The sequence below is a fragment of the Impatiens glandulifera genome, chromosome 1 (genome assembly GCF_907164915.1).
Source record: "Impatiens glandulifera chromosome 1, dImpGla2.1, whole genome shotgun sequence".
Classification (NCBI taxonomy): Eukaryota; Viridiplantae; Streptophyta; class Magnoliopsida; order Ericales; family Balsaminaceae; genus Impatiens; species Impatiens glandulifera.
The window spans coordinates 96,330,385-96,346,668 of NC_061862.1; the positions used below are offsets into that span (position 1 = coordinate 96,330,385).

At 30.3% G+C, this 16,284-nt stretch overlaps 1 protein-coding gene across 1 annotated transcript; it reads right to left on the reverse strand.

Annotated features, from left to right (window-relative positions):
- Positions 1-11,513: 11,513 nt before the first annotated feature.
- Positions 11,514-13,028, reverse strand: LOC124919360. The gene is made up of 5 exons (XM_047459589.1): positions 12,773-13,028; positions 12,458-12,504; positions 12,032-12,100; positions 11,826-11,944; positions 11,514-11,734 (listed from the first exon to the last, which is right to left on the reverse strand). The coding sequence occupies exons 1-5, from the start codon at positions 12,925-12,927 to the stop codon at positions 11,693-11,695; spliced, it is 432 nt and encodes a 143-aa protein (XP_047315545.1). The 5' UTR covers positions 12,928-13,028; the 3' UTR covers positions 11,514-11,692.
- Positions 13,029-16,284: the final 3,256 nt, after the last annotated feature.

Genomic DNA, 16,284 nt, shown 5'->3' on the forward strand with positions numbered 1-16,284 from the left:
CCGTCCTGCTTCGTGGTCCCCCAATTTTCAGTCAGCAGAAATGACCCCGAGAGTGACAGAATCTTAAACCAGGCCTGTTCAAGACAATTTTAAATGAAAAACAGTTTTTTTAACATAAAACAATATAACCTCGTGAGTTACAGTTCCGCGTAGGTTCAGAGTTGATGGAATTGTGACGTACCGGTGTAAAGACATACGATACAAACAGAAAATAATATTTTAACTTGCGGGCAGCTCTTATGTGTACTATTAATGATTTCCCAGTATATGAAAATTTGTCTAGATGGAGTACAAATGGGAAATTTGTATGTCAATCTTGTAATCAGAACACTACATCATTGAGGTTAACAAATTTCCTGAAGGAGTGTTACATGAATCATCGACGATTCCTCCCGCCTAATCATCGTTGGCGCAAAGAGACCGATACGTTTGATGGACGTACTAAGCATAGAGGTCCTCATTTTCTACTATCGGGTTCCGAAATTCAATTGCAATCACGAGATATAAAGGAAATTTGTTTGACAAAGTAACTGCCCAAAAAAACGGAAGTTATTCATGAATCCCGAGGTGATAACTGGAACAAATTTGGTATATTTTTTCAATTGCCTTACTGGAAATTATTGATGTTGAGACATAACTTGGATGTCATGCATATTGAGAAGAATATATGTGATAGTTTGTTGGGAAATTTAATGAATTTCAAAGAAAGGACCAAGGATGGGATTAAAGCGAGAAAAGATTTAATCATATTGAACATAAAGCATTCCTTACATCCAGTTGAGATTGATGGTATTCTTCGATGTCCAGCATCCCCTATGCACTATATCAAAACACAAGAAATGATTATGTCAATTTATGAAAGATGTTAAAATAACGGACGGTTTTTGTTCAAATATTGGCGTGTGTATAAACATAGTGGAGAAAAAATATAAGGATTGAAGAGTAACGATTGTCACATTTTATTACAATATCTCATTCCACTAGCTATACGTGGCCTACTTCTTGATGAAAGTATAAATGCTCTTACATTAACATATAAATGTTTTTATATAAATGTTTTAATGATTTTACATGAACATTTATATATATTTAATATATAATTATATAAAATATAAAATAATTTAAATAATTTTTTTTAAATATCTTACAAATAAATTTAAAAATATTTTGTTTTACAAATTTATTTAAATATATTACAAAATTTTTTTAACATGTTGTTATATATATATTTAATATATAATCATATAAAATAATTAAAATAAATTAATTTAAATATTTTACAAACTTAAATATTAAGTGAAGTTTGCTTTACTTCTTTCAGCGCTGTAAATATTGAGTGAAGCAAGCTTCACTTGATAGTGCTTGTTCCACTCATTTGAGTGTTGTAAATACTCAGGTGAAACAAGCTTCACCTGATAGTGCTTGTTTTTTTTTGTTTTTTTGCAGATTTACATGAAGGCATAAATGTTTTTACATGAACGTATAAATGTTTTTACATAAATGTGTTAATGGTTTTACATGAACATTTATATATATTTAATATATAATTATATAAAATATAAAATAATTTAAATATTTTTTTAAATATCTTAAAAATAAATTTTAAAATATTTTAATTTATTTAAATATATTACAAAAAAATTAAATATTTTTTTTTACAAAGTTATTTAAATATATTTATAAAATTATTTAAATATCTTTCAAAAATAATTAAAAATATGTTTTTATATGTATATATTTAATATATAATTATATAATTATATAAAATTTTAAATAATTTGTCAAAATATATTTCAATACATTATAAAAAATTTGTGCATATTAAATATTTAAATATATACATTATGAAATAATTTGTACAAATTCATTTGAATATATCACAATCATAACATATAATTATTATCATTCATAAAAATTAATTTAAATATCTTAAATCATATAATTTATGATTATTATTTTAAACTAATCTTAAAATAAAATTATATTAATTCATATTTATTATTTTATATATATTAGAAATAATATTATATGAATTATTATTTAATCATTTAAATACATCACAAATAAATTTATAAACATAATTTATAAACATAATTTATAAATCAGAGTCAATTTAAGTTTGCTTCACTCAAGAGTGAATATATATCAATCAATTTTACATGGACAACCTCATGTAAAAACAGTGTAGACTGTCTCTTCAATGGTCATGTAAAATAGAGTGAAGCGAAAGAAGTTTCACTCATTTCCATTTCTGCTGAACCCGGAATAAAATACGGGTTTCGGGTTCTCTCTCTTCCTTTCAACCCAGTTTTAATTTATTAATATAATAATAATGCTGAGTTTTGATTGGTCCGCAACAGGGGAACACCCCATTCGGTAGCAGAAGATCTGATCTGATATTAGTTTTACGTGTTTATATATTTTATTATATTAGATCAATATATTTATTTCAATAATAATAATAAAAATAGTTAGTCTCTATCTTATTTATATAAATGTTTTTTTTTCACATTTATATTTATTATTTTATTATATTAGACAAATATATTTATTAATAAAACTAAGGAGATTAAATATTAAAACTTTAATAGTTTTAAAAGTATTAAGACTTTAAATTGCGGTCTTATATACATTTAAAGAGTAATTTATAAAATAAGAATTTAATTAATAACCAAAGTCTAATTTATAAGTTAAAATTTATATAAATTATATTTAACTAATGTCTTACAAATTATATTCATCACAATTATATATAAATCTTTAGATGATAAAATCTTTATTATTTTTTTAATAAATTTTTATAATTTGGTATACATTATTATCTTTTTAAATTATTTTCCAAATAAATTCTAAAATTGTGTATATATTAGGAACTCATTATTTATTAATAAATGTAATATATTTAATATATTTGAGATCACATTAAATAATATATTATTTATATTCCTAAGATAATGTATATTATGAAGTTGAACCTCCATCTCCTGTCGAACCAAAATTGGTCTATGCAGATGCAAGCTCCTTTCATTCACTGCCTCGGATTTCTTCCGAACCCCCCACCATCTTCTATGAAACTACCCACAATAACCTGCGAAGATATATACGACAGAATTAGAAAACTCAGTTTCAAAGACGTGAGGGGAGTCTCCCAAGAAGACGTGAGGGGAGAGCTGGTCTTGCCGGTTTTGGGATGGATGTGGTCGTGTAAGGTTCCATTTGGGATGTACTCGTAGACTAGTAAGGGAACCTCGGTCTCCAGACAACATCCGAGTAGTCTAACAATGTTTCGGTGGTTGACCTGAAATAGAATGACGACCTCGTTTATGAACTCCTCTACTTGGCCCTTCTCCTGGCCGGGGATGAACGGTTCTAGGTTGCCTTTCTGAATGTTTTTGGAGACCTTGACAGCAACGACAGTTTTGTTTGGAAGAACACCTCTATAAACAGTGCCAAAACCGCCTTCTCCGAGGATATTAGATTTGCTGTATCTTCCGGTTGCTACCTCTAACTCATGGGCGGTAAAAATCTTTGCAGTTTCTATGGAGGAGGACCCTTGAGTAGATGAGAGTTGGTTTTTCATGATGAAGCCCCCGTTTCGTTGAAAGAAGCTTTGTCTGAGTTTCATCAGATTTTGTTTCTTTACCAAATGATGCATCCAGATAAACACCCTGAATAAGAATATTATGGCGATCCCAGTACCTGTATGCCAGTAAAAAATGTCTAATTAAATTTAAAATTTTCAAACAAACATACAGTTTTCAAAAGTTAGTTATAACTAACGTACCGATAATAACTATAGCGAGCAAAGGGAAAGCCCATGAACAGCCAGTGTCAGCTTTGCTTCCATTGTTGTGATATCCCCACGGACATGAACAATGATGACTCCCCTGTTCATTCTTACAGATTTTCACACAGTCATTCAACTTTGGGTCGTTGCATTCGTTTTGTTGAGACAATACGATAACAAAACGATTACAAATTAACATAATAATGACACGATCACGAGTGGGCACGACACGAACACAACATGAGTACAAGTCTGCAAACGAATTTAAATCGAAATGAGAAAAACTTGTCACATGACATGTCAACTTTAAATTTATTTATATTATACTCACATTTCCTATTTCGATTAAAATATAAAAAAAGTTAACTTAAATAGTATAAATAAAATATATTATATAAATATTTAAAAAATTATTATATGAATAAAAATAAGAGTTATAATTTTCTAAAATAAACTTCCGAGGCTAATCTCAAACCAGTTTCCCTAGAAGACCTGAGGTGAGAACTGGTCTTATCGTTTTTAGGATGAATGTGATCGTGTAAAGTTACGTTTGAGATTTACTCGTAGACTAATAAGGGCACTTACTCCAAACAACATCTAGTAGTTTGACAATATGTTGGTGATTGACTTGCGATAAAATAATGACATTGTTTATGAATTCTTCGACTTGACGCTTCTTCTCGTCGGGGATGAATTGTTCAACTTGACCTTTATGCATATTTTTCAACAGCTTAACAACAACGTTTTATTTGGAAGATCTCCTTTATAAACAGTGCAAAAACTGTCTTCTCCGAGGATATTAGTTTTGTAGCGACAATTCGATAACAAAACGATTACAAATTAACATGATAATGACACGATCACGAGTAGGCACGACATGAAAACAACACGAGTACAAGTCTGCAAATAAATTTTAATCGAAATGAGAAAAACTTGTCACGTGACATGTCAACTTTAAATTTATTTATGTTATACTCACATTTCTTATTTCGATTAAAAAAAATAATTTAAATAATATAAATAAAATAAAATAAAATACATTATATCAATAATTAAAAAAATATTATATGAATAAAAATAATAGTTATAATTTTCTAACATTAATTTCTGAAGCTATTCTAAAACGAGTTTCCCAAAAGACATGAGGTGAAAACTTGTCTTATCATTTTTAGGATGTATGTGATTTTGTAAAGTTACGTTTGAGATTTACTCGTAGACTAATAAAGAATTTCCTCCAAACAATATTAAGTAATTTGACTATGTGTCGGTGATTGACTTGCGATAAAATAACGACACTATTTATGAATTCTTCGACTTGACCCTACTTCTCGTCGGAGATGAATTGTTCAACGTGGCCTTTCTGTATGTTTTTCGACACCTTAACATCAACAGTTTTATTTGGATGAACTCTTTTATAAATAGTGCCAAATCCAACTTCTCCGAGGATATTTATTTTGTTGAGACAATACGATAACGAAACGATTACAAATAAACACGATAATGACACGATCACGACTGGGTACGACATGAACACAACACGAGTACAAGTTTGCAAACAATTTGAAACGAAATGAGAAAAACTTGTCACATGACATGTCAACTTTAAATTTATTTATATTATCTTCACATTTCCTATTACGATTAAAATATATAAAAAAAAATTAACTTAAATAGTATAAATAAAATAAAATAAAATATATTATATAAATATTTAAAAAATTATTATATGAATAAGAATAAGAGTTATAATTGTCTAACATTAATTTCCAAGGCAAATCTCAAACGAGTATCCCAAGAAGACATGAAGTGAGAACTGGTTTTATCGTTTTTAGGATGTATGTGATTGTGTAAAGTTCACTTGAGATTTACTCATAGACTAATAAGGGCACTTTATCCAAACAACATCAAGTAGTTTGACTATGTGTCGGTGATTGACTTGCGATAAAATAATAACATTGTTTATGGAATCTTTGACTTGACCCTTCTTCTCGTTGGGGATGAATTGTTCAACGTGGACTTTTTTCATGTTTTTCGACACCTTAACAACAACAATTTTATTTGGAAGAACTCCATTATAAACTGTCCCAAAACCGTCTTCTCCGAGGATATTCATTTTGTTGAGACAATACAATAACAAAACGATTACAAATTAACATGATAATGACACGATCACGAGTGGGCACGACACGAACACAACACGAGTACAAGTCTCCAAACAAATTTGAATCAAACGAGAACAACTTGTCACATGACATGTGAACTCTAAATTTATTTATGTTATACTCATATTTCCTATTTCGATTAAAACAAAATAAAAAATTAACTTAAATAATATAAATAAAATAAAATATATTATATTAATATTTAAAAAATTATTATATGCATAAGAATAAGAGTTATAATTTTCTAAAATGAATTTCCGAGTCTATTCTAAAATGAGTTTCCCATGAAGACATTAGGTGACAACTGTTCTTATCATTTTTAGGATGTATGTGATCATGTAAATTTCTGTTTGAGATTTACTCGTTGACTAATTAGGGCACTTCCTAAAACAACATTTAATTAGTTTGAATATCTGTCGATGATTGACTTGCGATAAAATAATGAAATTGTTTATGAACTCTTCAACTTGACCCTTCTTCTCGGCGTGGATGAATTGGTTAAAGATGCTTTTCTGCATGTTTTTCGACAACTGAACAACAACAGTTTAATTTGGAAGAACTCCTTTATAAACAGTGCCAAAATCGTCTTCTCTTAATATATTCATTTTGTTGAGACAATACGATAACAAAACGATTACAAATTAACACAATAATGACACGGTCACGAGTGGGCACGACACGAACACAACACGAGTACAAGTCTGCAAACGAATTTAAATCGAAATGAGAAAAACTTGTCACATGACATGTCAACTTTAAATTTATTTATATTATACTCACATTTCCTATTTCGATTAAAATATAAAAAAAGTTAACTTAAATAGTATAAATAAAATAAAATATATTATATAAATATTAAAAAAATTATTATATGAATAAGAATAAAAGTTATAATTGTCTAACATTAATTTCCAAGGCAATTCTCAAACGAGTATCCCAAGAAGACATGAAGTGAGAACTGGTTTTATCGTTTTTAGGATGTATGTGATTGTGTAAAGTTAGGTTTGAGATTTACTCATATACTAATAAGTGCACTTTATCTAAACAACATCAAGTAGTTTGACTATGTGTCGGTGATTGACTTGCGATAAAATAATGACCATGTTTATGGAATCTTCGACTTGACCCTTCTTCTCGTTGGTGATGAATTGTTCAACGTGGACTTTCTTCATGTTTTTCGACACCTTAACAACAACAATTTTATTTGGAAGAACTCCTTTGAAAACTGTGCCAAAACCGTCTTCTCCGAAGATATTCATTTTGTTAAGACAATACGATAACAAAACGATTACAAATTAACATAATAATGACACGATCACGAGTGGGCACGACACGAACACAACACGAGTACAAGTCTCCAAACGAATTTGAATCAAAAGAGAACAACTTGTCACATGACATGTGAACTCTAAATTTATTTATGTTATACTCATATTTCCTATTTCGATTAAAACAAAATAAAAAATTAACTTAAATAATATAAATAAAATAAAATATATTATATTAATGTTTAAAAAATTATTATATGAATAAGAATAAAGTTATAATTTTCTAAAATGAATTTCCGAGGCTATTCTAAAACGGGTTTCCCATGAAGACATTAGGTGACAACTGTTCTTATCATTTTTAGGATGTATGTGATCGTGTAAATTTCTGTTTGAGATTTACTCGTTGACTAATAAGGGCACTTCCTAAAACAACATTTAAGTAGTTTGAATATATGTCGATGATTGACTTGCGATAATATAATGACATTTTTTATGAACTCTTCAACTTGACCCTTCTTCTCGTCGTGGATGAATTGGTTAACGATGCTTTTCTGCATGTTTTTTGACAACTGAACAACAACAGTTTAATTTGGAAGAACTCCTTTATAAACAGTGCCAAAACCGTCTTCTCTTAGGATATTCGTTTTGTTGAGACAATACGATAACAAAACGATTACAAATTAACACAATAATGACACGATCACGAGTGGGCACGACACGAACACAACATGAGTACAAGTCTGCAAACGAATTTAAATCGAAATGAGAAAAACTTTTCACATGACATGTCAACTTTAAATTTATTTATATTATACTCACATTTCCTATTTCGATTAAAATATAACAAAATTTAACTTAAATAGTATAAATAAAATAAAATATATTATATAAATAATTAAAAAATTATTATATGTATAAAAATAAGAGTTATAATTTTCTAACATGAACTTCTGAGGCTATTCTTAAACCAGTTTCCCAAGAAGACATGAGGTGAGAACTGGTCTTATCGTTTTTAGGATGAATTGGATCGTGTAAAGTTACATTTGAGATTTACTCGTAGATAAGGGCACTTACTCAAAACAACATCTAGTAGTTTGACTATGTGTTGATGATTTACTTGCGATAAAATAATCACCTTGTCTATGAATTCTTCGACTTGACCCTTCTTCTCGTCGGGGATGAATTGTTCAATGTGGTCTTTCTGCATGTTTTTCGTCACCTTAACAACAACAGTTTTATTTGGAAGAACTCCTTTATAAACAGTGCCAAATCGTTTTTTATTTTATATATTTCTTAAATGGTGATAAAGTAATCTGGTGTAAAACAATTATATAAAAAAAATTATTAAAATTTTCTGTAAGAATTAAAAATTAAAATAACTTTCTATAATTAAATTATAATTGTATTTATCACTGTCAAATGGTCAATTCCTTTACCCCAATTACACACAATAATTGTAATTCTATTCCCCCAAAACACACAATAATCGTAATTTCATTCCACATTCCACACAATAATTATATTTATCCATCTGTGTCAATGGTCAAATTCCATTCCTCATTTCATCACTTTCAGAAACAAATTAACCATAAGTCCGATCAATCCTGCAATAACACCAAACCAATCCTGAAACCCACAAATAAATGTTTGCTTTTATGGAGAGGCCAAGGATTGATTCCCTGTGATGGCCCCCACCTAAAAAAAAAAGATGACAGCTAGTTAACTAATAGTTTTGCTTTTGTTGGGTTAATAATTAATTGCATTGAATTTAAAAGATTACTCACAATTTGGACACTTTTTCTTGTCAGCACAAAAACCATAAACACAAGCTGTCTGTCGAGATGATAACTGAAATCAAGGCATAATAGCCGGAACCCAAAAGAGTTTCTTGTTCTTCTTTCCCCTGTAATAACCACCGCACCACCATGAGAAAAAAGAAAAAAACAACATTTAATTAGTTTGAATATCTGTCGATGATTGACTTGCGATAAAATAATGACATTGTTTATGAACTCTTCAACTTGACCCTTCTTCTCGGCGTGGATGAATTGGTTAAAGATGCTTTTCTGCATGTTTTTCGACAACTGAACAACAACAGTTTAATTTGGAAGAACTCCTTTATAAACAGTGCCAAAATCGTCTTCTCTTAATATATTCATTTTGTTGAGACAATACGATAACAAAACGATTACAAATTAACACAATAATGACACGGTCACGAGTGGGCACGACACGAACACAACACGAGTACAAGTCTGCAAACGAATTTAAATCGAAATGAGAAAAACTTGTCACATGACATGTCAACTTTAAATTTATTTATATTATACTCACATTTCCTATTTCGATTAAAATATAAAAAAAGTTAACTTAAATAGTATAAATAAAATAAAATATATTATATAAATATTAAAAAAATTATTATATGAATAAGAATAAAAGTTATAATTGTCTAACATTAATTTCCAAGGCAATTCTCAAACGAGTATCCCAAGAAGACATGAAGTGAGAACTGGTTTTATCGTTTTTAGGATGTATGTGATTGTGTAAAGTTAGGTTTGAGATTTACTCATATACTAATAAGTGCACTTTATCTAAACAACATCAAGTAGTTTGACTATGTGTCGGTGATTGACTTGCGATAAAATAATGACCATGTTTATGGAATCTTCGACTTGACCCTTCTTCTCGTTGGTGATGAATTGTTCAACGTGGACTTTCTTCATGTTTTTCGACACCTTAACAACAACAATTTTATTTGGAAGAACTCCTTTGAAAACTGTGCCAAAACCGTCTTCTCCGAAGATATTCATTTTGTTAAGACAATACGATAACAAAACGATTACAAATTAACATAATAATGACACGATCACGAGTGGGCACGACACGAACACAACACGAGTACAAGTCTCCAAACGAATTTGAATCAAAAGAGAACAACTTGTCACATGACATGTGAACTCTAAATTTATTTATGTTATACTCATATTTCCTATTTCGATTAAAACAAAATAAAAAATTAACTTAAATAATATAAATAAAATAAAATATATTATATTAATATTTAAAAAATTATTATATGAATAAGAATAAAGTTATAATTTTCTAAAATGAATTTCCGAGGCTATTCTAAAACGGGTTTCCCATGAAGACATTAGGTGACAACTGTTCTTATCATTTTTAGGATGTATGTGATCGTGTAAATTTCTGTTTGAGATTTACTCGTTGACTAATAAGGGCACTTCCTAAAACAACATTTAAGTAGTTTGAATATATGTCGATGATTGACTTGCGATAATATAATGACATTTTTTATGAACTCTTCAACTTGACCCTTCTTCTCGTCGTGGATGAATTGGTTAACGATGCTTTTCTGCATGTTTTTTGACAACTGAACAACAACAGTTTAATTTGGAAGAACTCCTTTATAAACAGTGCCAAAACCGTCTTCTCTTAGGATATTCGTTTTGTTGAGACAATACGATAACAAAACGATTACAAATTAACACAATAATGACACGATCACGAGTGGGCACGACACGAACACAACATGAGTACAAGTCTGCAAACGAATTTAAATCGAAATGAGAAAAACTTTTCACATGACATGTCAACTTTAAATTTATTTATATTATACTCACATTTCCTATTTCGATTAAAATATAACAAAATTTAACTTAAATAGTATAAATAAAATAAAATATATTATATAAATAATTAAAAAATTATTATATGTATAAAAATAAGAGTTATAATTTTCTAACATGAACTTCTGAGGCTATTCTTAAACCAGTTTCCCAAGAAGACATGAGGTGAGAACTGGTCTTATCGTTTTTAGGATGAATTGGATCGTGTAAAGTTACATTTGAGATTTACTCGTAGATAAGGGCACTTACTCAAAACAACATCTAGTAGTTTGACTATGTGTTGATGATTTACTTGCGATAAAATAATCACCTTGTCTATGAATTCTTCGACTTGACCCTTCTTCTCGTCGGGGATGAATTGTTCAATGTGGTCTTTCTGCATGTTTTTCGTCACCTTAACAACAACAGTTTTATTTGGAAGAACTCCTTTATAAACAGTGCCAAATCGTTTTTTATTTTATATATTTCTTAAATGGTGATAAAGTAATCTGGTGTAAAACAATTATATAAAAAAAATTATTAAAATTTTCTGTAAGAATTAAAAATTAAAATAACTTTCTATAATTAAATTATAATTGTATTTATCACTGTCAAATGGTCAATTCCTTTACCCCAATTACACACAATAATTGTAATTCTATTCCCCCAAAACACACAATAATCGTAATTTCATTCCACATTCCACACAATAATTATATTTATCCATCTGTGTCAATGGTCAAATTCCATTCCTCATTTCATCACTTTCAGAAACAAATTAACCATAAGTCCGATCAATCCTGCAATAACACCAAACCAATCCTGAAACCCACAAATAAATGTTTGCTTTTATGGAGAGGCCAAGGATTGATTCCCTGTGATGGCCCCCACCTAAAAAAAAAAAAGATGACAGCTAGTTAACTAATAGTTTTGCTTTTGTTGGGTTAATAATTAATTGCATTGAATTTAAAAGATTACTCACAATTTGGACACTTTTTCTTGTCAGCACAAAAACCATAAACACAAGCTGTCTGTCGAGATGATAACTGAAATCAAGGCATAATAGCCGGAACCCAAAAGAGTTTCTTGTTCTTCTTTCCCCTGTAATAACCACCGCACCACCATGAGAAAAAAGAAAAAAAAAACAGAGAAGGCTTTACTAAATGAAAGAAAGAAACCAAAACTTACCCTGAACCTGGCGAGAAGAAGAAAAGCCAAGAAACGATACACACCTATCAGTATCGTCTCCCAATTCCACTGCCAAGAATAATTCAAAGAAATCAAAACAATCATTAGAACCGCGGCATTTGTTTCAAATATAAAGACAAAATAAAATAAATAAAATCATAACCCATGATGGGCACTGTGAAGTACTTATTTCAGGACATGAATTATATCGGTTTTCTTTGTAAAAACCTTTATACCAAAAAGACCTTTCAGCTGTTGGAGTGCACTAGTAATTGCAACTACCGCCATGAAGCCAACAATGGCACAGCATGAGAAGGCAAGTCAATCAAGAAACCCAACCTGGATTCAGAAAGAAAAACAAAAAAAAAATTAGATTTCATAAAGGGTTTAGGTTTGGTTTGGTTCGGTTCAATAACAAGAGCTTACCTAAAGAAGCCAAGTGTTGCTTGGATGATTCCCCACAAAGAATGTAGCTGTAAATATACCAGAAAATGAAGTTTGCTGAAAATATACCAGAAAATGGAAAAGGATCTTTAGAAAATATTTGATGATACAGGAATCACAAGGCTTGATTATATACTTAATACAAGAAAAGTCAAAACAATTGCGCCTACACAAACTGAACATAGATGAATCTAGCCCACTTCTTGTTCCAAATTCTACTTTAGCTCTTATTCAAGAATTAAGACATATAAATATATTTTAGAGTTCCTTCCAGTAAATTAGAACAATAAAAATTACCTTCCAGCTGCAATGTTGACTTGGCTTGCCTCTTCTATGCCCTTTGAAGATTCTGAGAGGTAATTTGTGTCAGCAATGCACGACATTGATGACGCCTCTTTATTATGTTTGATATAACTAGGAATAAAAATGAAACAAAGCCTACATGCATTCATTAACCTTTGATATCACACTTACATCATATCAGATTAGACCTTTCAATGTGATTTTAGCTGAAATACAAACTTTTTTCAATTTCTTAGTGTTAAGATTAGATTCTATGTGGATAAATAAAACTTATTAACTCTTTATTTGTACTAATTTATTAGTATAGTTGTTACCAATTTAGAGTGAAAAAATATTGCAATGAGCAAAGAGCTCAAGGGAAAGGGAAAATGACCAAAGGAACCAATCTTGCAATGAAATCAAATAAAATGGGCAACTTTGTTTGCTTCTCTTCCAACCCATTGCGGTTTGCAAGTAAGGCTTCTTTGGATGTAGTCGCTGACACACAAAAAATGCACATTATCAGTAAACTATCACAACCGCGTATAGGGAAACTAACAAGGAAAAGGAACAATGAATAATACCAACGCCAGACATCTTTCATGGTCCTGCAGGGGGAGAACACCTGCGAACAGCATCTGCAACAGTGAGTAACACGTTCTCCACCCCAATCAACTCTACAAAATTAGACAAATGCAGCTTCTCTGTCACAACCGGTCCAGGATTTGCTACAACAAGCTGTTTTTTTTGTTTCAACCCAACACAAACAAACAAACAAACAAACAATCAATCAATCATAAGTGTAGCCTTTCGTTACAATGATTTTATTGTTATTCAACCTACTAGAGCTTATTTGATATTAAAATGAACTTTTATGTAACAGAATTATTAGGAAACAGGATAAATGTAGGAAAAGTAATGAAAGCTACAGTTCCAAGTTAAAATAAAGATGAGACCATGTACATTTCTCACTTACCTTCAAACAGCCGAACACTAATCCAGGTGAAGCAATTTTGAATTTGCAGAGCTCCCCAATAAAGCGAATATTACGTATTTTTGTTTCAATATTCATTTGATCCTGGCAAAATAATATTTTATTTTCAGTGTAACCAAAACTTTCAAAGAAGAAAGCAACAAACTACTAAACAAACCTTCTTATTTATCAGAGAGTTGAACTCTTCCTCCAGCAGTTGTAAGAGCATGAAAGAAACATCTTTTATACAAGTGGATAGTGTGGCAACCATACGAGAGCAGTACGGAAGCAGTTCAAGAGATGTCCTGGGAACATTGAACAAGGCTCTCACAAGCTTGATTTTGAATTCAAATAACAAAATTCTACCTGGAAAATAGAAAATACATATTTACCAAAATCTTCACGAACAAACTAGATGTATTCACAGTAGAAAAATTATATAAAGAGAAAAGACAAGGCTGGAACAGATGGTTACAGTTAATTGATCAATTAGATCTCGGCTCACACATCCTGGAAGCCTCTGCAACATACCATCCAAGTTTGTCCCCTCTAGTCCTTTAAGTTTCTCCTTTTCATTTTCTATTTTTCTTTCAGCATCTTTGTCTTTTCCTTTCTCTTTTTCAGGATCCTTACACTTTTCCTTTTCTTTTGCATCTTTGTCTTTGGCTTTCTCATTGTTCCCCTCCTGAACAACTGCAGCTTCACGGGAAGCCTCTACAGGTTCTTGGCTAACGCTCTGACTTTGGTCTGGCTCATGTGAATCCTATATGTATACATATTGAAGTTAAGAAAAATAAAATCAATAGTTACTCGGATATTACACTATACATATTTTTCATTATTTATAGACGTTAGGTGGAATCAACAAGTGGAACAGAAAAAAAAAGAAAAAAAAAAGAAAAAAAAAAGCTGATTGGAATGAAATATCAAATCTTCCTTGACTAGGTTCAACATAATAAAATCTCATTCAAACAACCAAACCTTGCAGATATCTTATTTGTATGGCCAGGTAGTGACAATTTTAACATCTCACATACATTTCACACTGCTAAGTAGATTGCAAAAAGGATTTGCAAGCTGTGTTCAGAGAACAATTATGACAAGGTTTAAATGGATGCCACTAATTTATCATTCGCATCACTGTAATATGTGTCAAAACATTAGGATAGAATGTTTAAAATGGTATTGCAGGTACACTCCATGTATTACACACAAAGAAATATTATGATACAAGTATATGACATAGTTGTTGGAGCTTAAATAAAATAGAAATGAGTTCCTTACAGATGGTTTCTCTTGTGACTTCGGAGAATGGTTATTAGCCTTGGGTTCTGCTTCTCCCAGAAGCACAGCTGGAACAAAAGCTCTGATATAGAATAAAATAAGTGCTTAATGACTCAATATTGTAGCAACAGGAGAAAATCATCATGCAACTCCTTGTTCAAGAAAAAGGCAATAAACATTAGGCATAACAATCTGATGGCACAAACCTAAGGTCAGGCAAGCTTTCATAAAATACTTTGGTGTCTTCATCAGAATTTGTTAATGATGATTCCCCCACAGTAGTAACCCTGGTTGTGTGGCCATCCTCTGGCATTACTGTAGGTTCCATGTCAAGAGCTTCTACTAATCTGAAACAAAAAAAAAATTTGGGGTGGGGTAGAGAGTTAACAGTGTGAAAGCACGAGTAGTATACTTCTTTTAGATTGAAGAATCTCGTGAATCCATAAAGCACAGTTGGAAAGAATACAAGGGGAAAAACAAATGGATAATCAACAGGAAAGTGAAAGTGCACAGCCTGGTTGGACTTTACTATTAAAAGAAGGAATGTTGACATTAGTTAGGAAACCCAATCAATGATCAGACAAATAAAGTAGCTTACAATATTGATTCTTCCAGAGAGATTTCTCATATTGTTATTAGCTGTAATCTAATACTTGCTGAGTATGAAAAAATCTCATTTAAACACTTGTTTGGCAAATATAAATTGGGATTTAATCTAAAATCCTTTTACAAATTAATATTATTTTAATTAATTTTTAAAAAAAAGGATGAAGCCTTGATTAATAAATTTTTAAGTACTTTATTAATGAATGTACAGTCCAAAACCATATTTTATTTTTAAATATTACATTTCTTTTTATTTAATAATTTATAAATATTTTATCATATATAAAGTAATCCAAAACAAACAACTAAGAACAAAGTTAGTAACAACTTCCAGAACAAAATTCTTAATAGAAAATAATTGTTTCTAACGAAAATGAAGGCTTCAACAGTCACAATAGTGGCAGGACAAAATATTTGTCAGGAGACAAAAAAAAAAGGTAAGAAGAGGAATAATGGTCAAAACAGAAAGTCGTAATCAGTTTAAAAGAGGAATACTTAATCAAATGCTGCACATATTCAGATTAAGAGGTCAATCATAACCTGGTTCCAAAGGATTCACCATGGACTATAAAATTAAATTAAAGTGTTGTGCATATGAAGAAAAGCATAACAACTAGTAGCCAATATCTTTTAGAAGTGGAACGCAATTTAATAACTTACGCTG